Source organism: Malurus melanocephalus, unplaced genomic scaffold (assembly GCF_030028575.1).
Source record: "Malurus melanocephalus ecotype Western Australia unplaced genomic scaffold, MMel_1.1 scaffold_1232, whole genome shotgun sequence".
Taxonomy (NCBI): Eukaryota; Metazoa; Chordata; class Aves; order Passeriformes; family Maluridae; genus Malurus; species Malurus melanocephalus.
The window spans coordinates 19789-29865 of NW_026624464.1; the positions used below are offsets into that span (position 1 = coordinate 19789).

General features: G+C 53.4%; 3 protein-coding genes across 3 annotated transcripts in view; 2 read left to right on the top strand and 1 right to left on the bottom strand.

Annotated features, from left to right (window-relative positions):
- The first annotated feature begins 1208 nt into the window (after window positions 1-1208).
- IRF6 (interferon regulatory factor 6) lies at window positions 1209-6727 on the top strand. The gene is made up of 8 exons (XM_057387511.1): window positions 1209-2204; window positions 2753-2929; window positions 3765-3969; window positions 4385-4510; window positions 4614-4760; window positions 4999-5391; window positions 5764-5882; window positions 6154-6727. The coding sequence occupies exons 2-8, from the start codon at window positions 2756-2758 to the stop codon at window positions 6373-6375; spliced, it is 1386 nt and encodes a 461-aa protein (XP_057243494.1). The 5' UTR covers window positions 1209-2204; window positions 2753-2755; the 3' UTR covers window positions 6376-6727.
- Window positions 6728-7728: 1001 nt separating this feature from the next.
- Window positions 7729-8907, top strand: CUNH1orf74 (chromosome unknown C1orf74 homolog). Its single transcript, XM_057387509.1, has one exon. It carries the CDS (start codon window positions 7762-7764, stop codon window positions 8578-8580), a length of 819 nt encoding a protein of 272 aa, XP_057243492.1. The 5' UTR covers window positions 7729-7761; the 3' UTR covers window positions 8581-8907.
- A 210-nt stretch (window positions 8908-9117) lies between these two features.
- TRAF3IP3 (TRAF3 interacting protein 3) overlaps window positions 9118-10077 on the bottom strand; it is a 14009-nt gene continuing 13049 nt past the window's right edge. The window contains exon 11 of the mRNA XM_057387505.1: window positions 9118-9732. Within this exon, the coding sequence (XP_057243488.1) occupies window positions 9649-9732 (84 nt within the window). The 3' untranslated portion in view covers window positions 9118-9648. The remainder of the gene's footprint in view (window positions 9733-10077) is intronic.

Here is a 10077-nt window from a genome sequence, read left to right on the forward strand (position 1 = left end):
CGGGCATTCTCGGGGCTCCGTGCGGAGCTGGAGCGGCCCGGTCCGGCTGGAAGGGGCGGCTCCGGGTGGGCAGAACCCGCTGAAAATGGCAATTTAGCGCTGCTTCCATCTCCTCCGCGGGCTGTACTCTGCTCGCCCCGGGCTACGCCTTCCCAGCCGCTGTGAAGTGAGGCCTAARTGTGGGCAAACGGGGTGTTTTACCCCATCCCCTTCACCCACAGCCGCTTTCGGGCTGCATGGGACAGGAGATGTGCAGTCCTATTAAACGGGGACCTCCCTGWTCCCGGTGTGGGGAGGTCATTTAGCGTCGGATGGAAATTCAGAGTGTTTCTCTGTGGGAAGGTTTGCCTTTGAAAAAAACGATACAGATCCATGAAATACGGTATAATGTAATCAAACCAAAGAGCAGGGTCTGTGGGTTCACAGCAGTGACCCTTGAGAAGACCCTTCCTTCTTCACAGGCTTTAACGGATGAGGTGGAGCAGGAACACTGAATATATTTGGGGCTGCAGGCAGGGAGTGAAAGCATCTATGCAGCAAAGCTGAGTCGGGCTCAGCTCGGTTTTCTTTTCCTGGTGCCCCGTGTGTTGTTGGACTGTCCCGCATCTCAGCAGAGCCCCGAGTGTCACCGGRGCTGTCCCCGACCTTGGTCACTCCTCTGCAGCCCTCGGGGGAGTGGCTGCAGGCTGTCTGCTCCTTCCGGAGTTTGTTTGAGTTGTTCTTGTTGCAGTGAATGTCTCCAAGGAGAAATACTAATAATTAGGGTACAGGCAATAATTACATCACTGACCAGAGATGCATTAGCAGCACAGGGATGTGCTAATTATCCCCAAACACCACCCAAATCGAGTGGGGAATAAAGGAATTGGATAATCCGTGGGTTTGTGTGCTGAGGAGGCTCGAGAGAGGGCCAAGCCTGCCTTGGCAGAGGTGCTGAGTGTGCCCAGACATTCCCCGGTGTTTGGCATCGGTGGAACCCACCGGATCGAAGTTGAAGGCTGTGAGAGGCTGACTCACCGTCTGAGCCCTGCCATGGGATTCAAGTTGATTTGCTCTCAGTTATTGTGTCAACAAGTCATTGGTGATAAAAGGTCGTAAAGCATTGTAATGTGGAGCTCTGACAGACGCTGTCTGTGGAACCAGGGACAATCCATGCCAGCGCCTGCCTTGTCACCCTTGTCACCCTTGTCACCCTTGTCATCTGCTGTGAGGGGGCACAAATCTCCCGTTTTGGGGGGTCTGAATTTCCCCCTGCCCTTGCAAACGTGTGTGTACACAGCACGCGTTATGAGAAGGCACTGCTTGTAAAGTGAAGTGTAAAAGAGATTGTGGAAACGAGCCGTAGTAAGGATTCTTTAAAATGTCACTTYTGTTTTTCCTTTCCAAGAGAAAGCAATACCTGGTTTTGGGCTCAGTTTTAAGTCCAGGATTAACCTGGACTTTGTGTCTTTGCAAGCACCTTCTGAAAAAGTAATTCTGACAGCATTTTCAACATGAAGAACTAACACAGGAGAGTTTCAGGAGCACTAAAATAATTTCGATGATTGCTTCCTGATCCTTTRCAGCTCCTGGGAAAGAGGGTGGTAACGTGCCCACACATTTTCAAACTATTATTTAAAGATGGTTTGCAGTTGAAGCTGAACATTTTCTYTGCAGAAAAGATAAACAGATAAACTGAGTTGTGTTTGGATTAATTTTGTGTGAGCGCTYGCATCTGAATGGGAACTGCAGGTATTTGAACAAATAAAACCTGTTCCTAGACTAGTTCTTGGATAGGATTTTTTAATCTTCTCCATCTCTGCTACCATTTTGCAACTCCTCCAGCAATATTCAGGGCTTATGGCAAAGGCTTTGCTTGTCCTGCAACTGCTTTATTAATGAGAACATTTGTAATTTCTCACCTCTGTTTCAGGATTTACAAACGTATATGGGAGATGCACCTTCTGAGCACATGTGCAGTGTAGAAATCCCCTCCCAAAATCTAAAGATACTGAATGTTGCCTCTTCTTGGAGAGTGTCAGGCATTAATTTTGTTTGTTTGGCTTTGTTCTACACAAGGAAAATATTGTTGGCTGGCTGCAACTGTATGAGCAACACAGGGCTACTTAACAAAAACATTAAGTAAACAGCACTCGATTTCTGAGCAGCAGYGCAGGCAGACTTGCAGTTCATGTCCTTCTGGATAAACATCCTGGTTATTACAGGTCAGTGCTGTTTGCCAGTSATTATGCTGCATTCAGGGCATTCATGGAAAAGTCGTAAAATGCCTTTCAGAGTGTGTCCCTGTGGTAAAACAGCCCCAGTGCTTCCGCCCGGCCCCTCAGCTCTCAATCAGGGGGAGCTTTTCTCCTCCTCACAGGACTGAAGGAGCAGCAGATCAGATCAGCCCCCTCTCCAGGTGTACGGGGAGGCTTTGGAAACTCTGCTGCCTGTTCTTGCTGTGGCTTGTTCRTGGCTTTATCTCCTGCTCAGGGTTTGCAGCTCGGTGCTCGCTGAACACAAATAACGCTCTGCAATATTGAATAGTTGTCCTTGTCACAGTTCTGGTCCCCGCTTACTGAGCTGTGTGTGACTCTTCCTCGCAGAGGAGTCATCCAGCTGAATCTGAATTGGTGGTTYCAGGGTGCAGTARCATAGAAAATAACAGCGGTTATACRGCAYAGGGCCCTTTCTYGTTAAATTAATTCATTTTTTTAGAAGGAAATGAGTCAGGARTAACGTGCAGCAGTGGCTCTGCTGYTATCCCTTGCAGACCATGGCTCTCCACCCRCGGAGGGTCCGCCTGAAGCCGTGGCTGGTGGCGCAGGTGGACAGTGGGATGTACCCCGGGCTGATCTGGCTGAACCGGGAGGCRAAACGCTTCCAGATCCCCTGGAAACACGCGACACGACACAGCCCCCAGCACGAGGAGGAGAACACCATCTTCAAGGTGAGGCAGSGACAGCTCAGGGCTCTGAGACAGACACAAAGGGCTGGATTGTTGGCTCGGGAGCTGTTTCCAGGCGCTTTTTATTTATCTGACCTCAGAAAAGCCACTTTGTGCACCTGGGTGCCAGGCTTGGCACTGCCTGAGACCGTGTGGAGCTCTTTAACCCTTTCCAACCTCCAAAGGCCAGGTGCTGTGGGATCCATGGCCTCTGGAAGATGAAGATGACTGCTGTTGGCTTCATCTGGGCTGGGATGTGGTCACTGGCTCSTCTTGGCAGCAAACCATGAAATGCTGTTACATAAATCTTAAGAGGTCCACCACAAGCTCATCRCAAGCACTCATCGCTGCTATCCCTAATACTCTTATCCTAAGGGATTCAATGGGACTCCCTACACTCCTTTGAGGAATTTCTGACCTGTGTCTTGGAGGGATCTTGGACCAATAATCAGATTTTGGGGCGAGAGAGGGAGAGGCCAGCCAGATGTCTGTGGCTGCCCTTCCACTCCATTTTAACCGAGTCCATTCCTTCTGCACAAGCTCCCTGTCAAAAATAACTTCTGGTATTGAATCTGAGACCCAGAAAAACTTTGTGCATGGTCATATACAAATTGCATGTTCAGCATTGCTAGTTTTAATTTGGCTTTGCATCTTTTTTTCTCCCCTCCTTTTAATGGGAAAAACTATTAAAACGGGAATTTCCTTTTTTTTTTTTGTAATCACAAGAGCTTTAATTAAGAGAAGGATTTTACAGTGGATTTGTTTGGAAGTTTGATTTTGATAAAAGGTGCTCTGTGGGGAGGGAGGCTGGACTGATCTCACTGTACTTTGTCCCCAGGCATGGGCCGTGGAAACAGGAAAGTACCAGGAAGGAGTGGACGAGCCAGACCCTGCAAAGTGGAAGGCTCAGCTCCGATGTGCACTTAACAAGAGCCGGGAATTTAATTTGATGTACGATGGCACCAAGGAGGTGCCCATGAACCCCATTAAAATTTATGAAGTGTGTGACATCCCGCAGTCACAGGGGTCAATCATTAATCCAGGTGAGTGCCTTGCTGCCACGGCTGGCTCCTGGGCAGGCGTTGGTCCAACACAGCTCCTTCCCTCTCTGCATTAACTCTCCAGCTGCCTTTGTGCAGCTTCAACTGAAAGGACTTTGAACCATGCTTTCCTACTAAAATATTAACAAAGCTGCTCACAGTTTAATATTTTCCTGCTAAACAGTGTAATATTGGCAATACTGTGTTGTACTCCATCAATATTTTAACCTTAGCTTTCTAGAATTATATRTTAAACTGAAATGAGCATCTTGTATGGATCAGATTTATCCTTTTTTTACTTACATTTAAAAAATACATCAATTTATATCCAGCATTGCGCACAACCAATATGAAGATGACATCATTTTTTCAGGGTTTCATGCTGATCATCCACCCACRAGAATGTGTTTGTTTGCAGGTTCCACTGGCTCAGCTCCGTGGGATGAAAAGGATAATGATCTTGATGATGAAGAGGAGGAAGAATTGAATCAGTCTTGTCCCAATGTCCCAATTCAAGAGACATTTCCATTTCTTAATATCAATGGTTGGTGGCCCAGACTAAYGTATTAGTGAAGGTGTTTGTGTGTAATTTGCCACGTGCTTGAAATAAAACCTTGGTTTATTGAAGGATTGCTGCCTTTTTGTAGATTCGCCCATGGCTCCAGCCAGTGCTGAAAACTGCAGCTCTGAAACCGTGTGGCCAAAGAACGAACCCCTGGATATGGAAATGCCCCCGACGGCACTGCAGCACGACTTCTTCAGCAGCCCCGAGCTCTGGATCAGCTCCCTGCCAAGTACGTGCATGGGTTTGTGACAGTGCTTCTGCTTTGGTCCTTTAAAACCCCACAAAAATAGCGTTTTGCCTTTTTTCCCTGTGGCTGTTAGCGGGTGAGCAAGGAGAATTTGTGTGGTTTCAGTAGGACTGTGAGAGGTTTAAACATCCCAGTGAGGGCTGTGGGTGTTCCTGTGCTGGTGTGCTTGTGAAACACWGCAGTGCTCCAGGAACAGCCACACTGACGCTTTCTCTCTCAGTGACAGACCTGGAAATCAAGTTTGAATATCGAGGAAAGGAGACAGGACCCACGACGACCGTGAGCAACCCTCAGGGCTGCAGACTTTTCTACGGAGAGCTGGGTCCCATGCCAGACCAGGAGGAGCTTTTTGGGCCCATCAGCTTGGAGCAGGTGAAGTTCCCAGGGACGGAGCAGATCACCAACGAAAGGCAGAAAATCTTCACCAGTCGGCTGCTGGATGTGATGGACAGGGGACTGATCCTGGAGGTCAGCGGCCACGCCATCTACGCCGTGCGGCTGTGCCAGTGCAAGGTGTACTGGTCAGGGCCCTGYGCGCCCTCCTCCACCACCCCAAATCTCATCGAGAGGCAGAAGAAGGTCAAGCTCTTCTGTCTGGAAACGTTCCTAAGCGGTAGGTAATTCTGCCTCTGGAAAAAATGGCTTTGGACACTGTTGGAAAGGGTGGTTTGCATTGGGCTCTGCCTGGATGCACCAGGTAATTCCTGTGTGTGCAGAGTGGGTCAAGGCCACTGCTTCCCCAATTTCAGGGGAGCTCAGAGCGGGTGTATGGCAGGAAAAAGGACTGTGTTTAATGCTCTGAGGGACATCAGAGAGCCCTGCTTTTAAAGAAAGCACTTTACATGCAAGAAATGAGCTGTAATTGTGTGAGAGGTGGCTGAGGACAGTGTGTAGGGAAGACTGGGGGTAATGCAGTGAGCTGGGATGTCGTGGGTGTTTCCAGCCTAAAGAGGATAACCCTGCAGCATTCTGCTTTTCTYCATAGAGCTGATTGCCCATCAGAAAGGACAAATTGAGAAGCAGCCACCATACGAGATCTACTTCTGTTTTGGGGAAGAGTGGCCKGATGGAAAACCCAGGGAGAGGAAGCTGATCGTGGTGCAGGTAGGAGCTGGGGCTCTGGGGTGACAGGTACCAGCCTTGYTGGCTTTGGGGTCAATTCCCATGGACACCAGTGACCTGACAGCAGGAAAACTCCAGTGAGGTTGTGGGTTTCGGCRGAGCAAATAAAATGTGACACGTGCTGAATAGAATTGGTTTGTGAGTGTTTTAGGGTCTTGTGGGAACCATCCCTGCATCCAGGACAGGGGTTCCTGCAGGGGAACRGGGTTATTCTGTGTCTTTAGGCTAAAACAAGTGACATTTTCTTTGACAGGTGATCCCCGTTGTGGCACGGATGATCTACGAGATGTTCTCCGGAGACTTCACGCGCTCCTTCGACAGCGGCAGCGTGCGGCTGCAGATCTCCACGCCGGACATCAAGGACAACATCGTGGCACATCTGAAGCAGCTCTACCGGCTGCTGCAGAACCACCAGGAGGGCTGGCCCATGCAAGCCCCGGCCATGCACATGGCACAGCCCCTCCCCGCACAGTGACAGACCCYCGCCTTCCTCCGGGGTTTCCTATGTTGTACATAGAGAGAAATGTTTCTTAACCAGTGCCTTGCCTAAATCTGAAGAAATAAAATCTGTAAATCTCGTCATCTGATTCCACAAGTCCAGCARTCTTTGGTGCTTTTATTTTGGAAGTGGCTCAAAACAGAGGGGATTACAGGAATACTTCCAACTCCTTCACCCTTTTCAGCTGTTTCCTTAAGCAACCCATCTGTATAAATCAGATTTTCAATTCTGTAATATTTTTTAATTACTATTAATGCAATGTATATAAACACTTGATCATTAGAGGGGGGGGAAAGAAAGTAATGTGTCCTCTATTAAACGTGCCTGGGCAGTATCACTTTGTGTAATTTTTTTTTGCTTTAACGGGGCTGTAGCAGCAACCTCAGACCTGATACTCTTCTTACAACGTGGTGTTTTTTAGAGGCTGTGTTTTAGATGGGGTAGCGTAACTCCGTACGTCCCAGAATTGGGTTGGAAGGGCCGCTCCCCTCCTTTGTGGCCGGGCTGGGAGCGTTCCCCTCCCTTCCCCGGCCATGGCGCCGCGCTCCGCCCCGCGCAGGGAGGCGGCTCCGCCCGGGGCCGGGGCTCATCTGGGGACCGCCCCGGAACCGCCAGCGTTCCCCGGAACCGCGGGGCTGACGAGGGCAGAGTTCCGCTGATGGTCCCGGAGCGCTGTTCAGTGTTCCGCTGATGGCTCCGGGACACTGCCGAGGGTTCCGCTGATCGCCCCGGCGCTCTGCCCGGTGTTCCGCTGATGTTCCCGGCGCTCTGCCCGGTGTTCCGCTGATGATCCCGGGGCGCTGCCCGGTGTTCCGCTGATCCCCCCGGGTCGCTGTCCGGGGTTCCGCCGATGGGTTCGGGGGTCTGTCCGGGGTTCCGCTGATCGCCCCGGAGAGCTGCCCGGTGTTCCGCTGATGATCCCGGGGTGCTGTTCAGCGTTCCGCTGATGGTCCAGGGGCGCTGTTCAGGGTTCCGCTGATTGTCCCAGCGCTCTGCCCGGTGTTCCGCTGATCGCCCCGGCTCTCTGCCCGGTGTTCCGCTGATGCTCCCGGCTCTCTGCCCGGTGTTCCGCTGATCGCCCCGGGTCGCTGCCGAGGGTTCCGCTGATCTCCCCGGCTCTCTGCCCGGTGTTCCGCTGATCTCCCCGGCTCTCTGCCCGGTGTTCCGCTGATCGCCCCGGAGAGCTGCCCGGTGTTCCGCTGATGGTCCCGGGTCGCTGTTCAGGGTTCCGCTGATGGTCCCGGTTCTCTGCCCGGGGTTCCGCTGATGGTCCCGGCGCTCTGCCCAGGGTTCCGCTGATGGTCCCGGCTCTCTGCCCGGGGTTCCGCTGATCTCCCCGGGGCGCTGCCCAGGGTTCCACCGATGTCTCCGGGGCCCGGAGCGCTGTCCGTCCCGCTGCTGGTGGCGGCGGCCCGTGAGTTGCAGGGTCCCGGGGCCGGGCGGAGGCGGCGATTGCCCGCATCCCGGGCTCTGCATGCTGCCGCCGAGGTGCTGGCCGTGGCGGCGGGGCTGAAGCCGGCGCTGCTGTGGGACTGCGGGGCGGCGRGCCCGGCCGAGCTGCGGCGGTACCTGGACCGGCTGCGGGAGGCCGGGCTGGCCCCGGGCCGGCTCCATGTGCTGGCCATGGGCGGCTCGGCGCTGCTGCTGCGGCCGGGGCTGGCCCTGGAGCGGCTCCGCGCTGTGCTCCGCGCCCGGCCCGCTCCCATCGTGGATGTGTCGGCGGAGCTGCGGGACCCCGCTCTGTGCTCCGCTTCCCAGGCTCGCACCATCCACGGCCACCTCGCCGCCCTCCTGGGCCACCTGCGGGACGCCGAGGCCGCCAGCRCCGAGCCGGTGACCGCCAGCGAGGTTGTGCCCGGCGATTGGAACCTGTGCACGGTGGCCGGGGTGCTGCTGGGCTACCCCGCCGTGTACACCTTCGCCAGCGCCGAGGCAGGCGAGAACTGCCTGGCGCTCACCCCRCTGAGGGTGTTCACCGCCCGGGCATCCTGCCCCAGGATACAGGACGGGCTCAGGGTCCAGATCTACTCGTTCAGCGTCCCGGAGAGCCTGTGCGCGGAGCTGAGGGATGCGCTGGATGCCTGGTGCCGGCAGCTCCGGGAGGCTTTCAGTGCGCAGAGCGATTTCGTGGATCTCTGCATTTCCAGCGAGGTYGTGTCTCTTCCAGCGGTTGCCTTGTGAAACACGAGCATACTYAGACTTTCTGGTCCTCCTCACTCCATCAAGGCAAATATCCAGTTCCCTGTGAGGTGSTCCCTGCATCTCTCTGAACTTGAGGACTGAAGTGTGACAGTCACCGCAGGCCGGTGGAAAATCAAATATTGTACATGAATGAAGATGACTGTGTGGATGTGTGTGCTCACAGCTGCTCTGCTGCCTCGGTCCTGCCTGCACATTGCACTCTGAGGACAATGTGTATTTATCTGCATCAGCAGCTGAGGATGAATAAAAAATTTGAGCACTCTGGTGCTTTGAATTGGTGAAGTTTATTGTAGGCTCCGTGTGTGTTTGCTGCGTGGATATTTCCTGTATATTCCCTGTGTATTTCATGTGTATTTACTTGTATCTGAGCTTGCACATGAATGAAGGGCAAGTGCTGCTGTAAAACCTGCACRGTGCAGCTGAAAAAGGACTTCAAAGCCCTGTCTGTGATGAATTCATGTGGTGCTCATAGCCAAAAGGAAACCAGTGTGGCTTGGGAATGCTTGGCCACAAGACAGGCGGGAAGAATGGGATAGAACAGGGCCCGGTAGGTGGGAGGTGGGAAAAGGACACATGAGGGGACTGCTAAAAGCCCCCYTGAGCTGGGTTTGTTTGTCAGGTGAGAGTAGAGATGGCCCAGGATTGAGCACCTCCCATTTAGGGAGGCAATAAATACAGGAAGAGAATTTGGGGGGCATAAAACCCAAGCAGGCTGGATCCCAAGGGCACGGGATGCCCTGTCCCCCTTGCCCTGTGGAGCCATGGCAGCGGTGACCAGAGGGGCTCTGTCCATCAGTGCCTCAGGAACTGGGCAGTGCAGCCTTCAGCAGGAACAGAATAATCACAGCTCGGGAAAGGGGGATCTCCCCGTTTATTGGGAATTGGCTGGAGAGAGACCAGCTCGGGGTATGAACCAAACGTGCATGTACAAAACAGCAGAACGTACGGTGAGGTCACGTTGCTTTTGGTGAAGCAGAGGTCCGTTTATACAGTGAAGTCAGCCTGCAGTGAAGTTCCTGCAGTGAAATCAGCCATCAAAGAGCTCCTTCACAGCYTGTAACTCCCGAGGAAGACAGCGATGGCCGCTGCTGTCACTGCCACCAGGAAAGGGATCCAGTGACAGCGCTGTCTCTGCCARGAGAAGCTTGTGTTACCAGGGTTGTTCTGGGGGATGAACTTTCCAGCCCTAGCTGGATGTCATCCATCTCTGCACAGCACAAAGGAGGGGGATCTTTCTCAGGGTGCTGTGCAGCGCTGGGGTTTGGCACAGGAGCTGGGGTTTGGGACAGGAGCTGGGGATCAGGACAGGAGCTGGGGGTCGGGATTTGGGACAGGAGCTGGGGATCAGGACAGGAGCTGGGGATCAGGACATGAGCTGGGGATCAGGACAGGAGCTGGGGATCAGGACACGAGCTGGGGATCAGGACAGGAGCTGGGGATTGGGACAGGAGCTGGGGATCGGGACAGGAGCTGGGG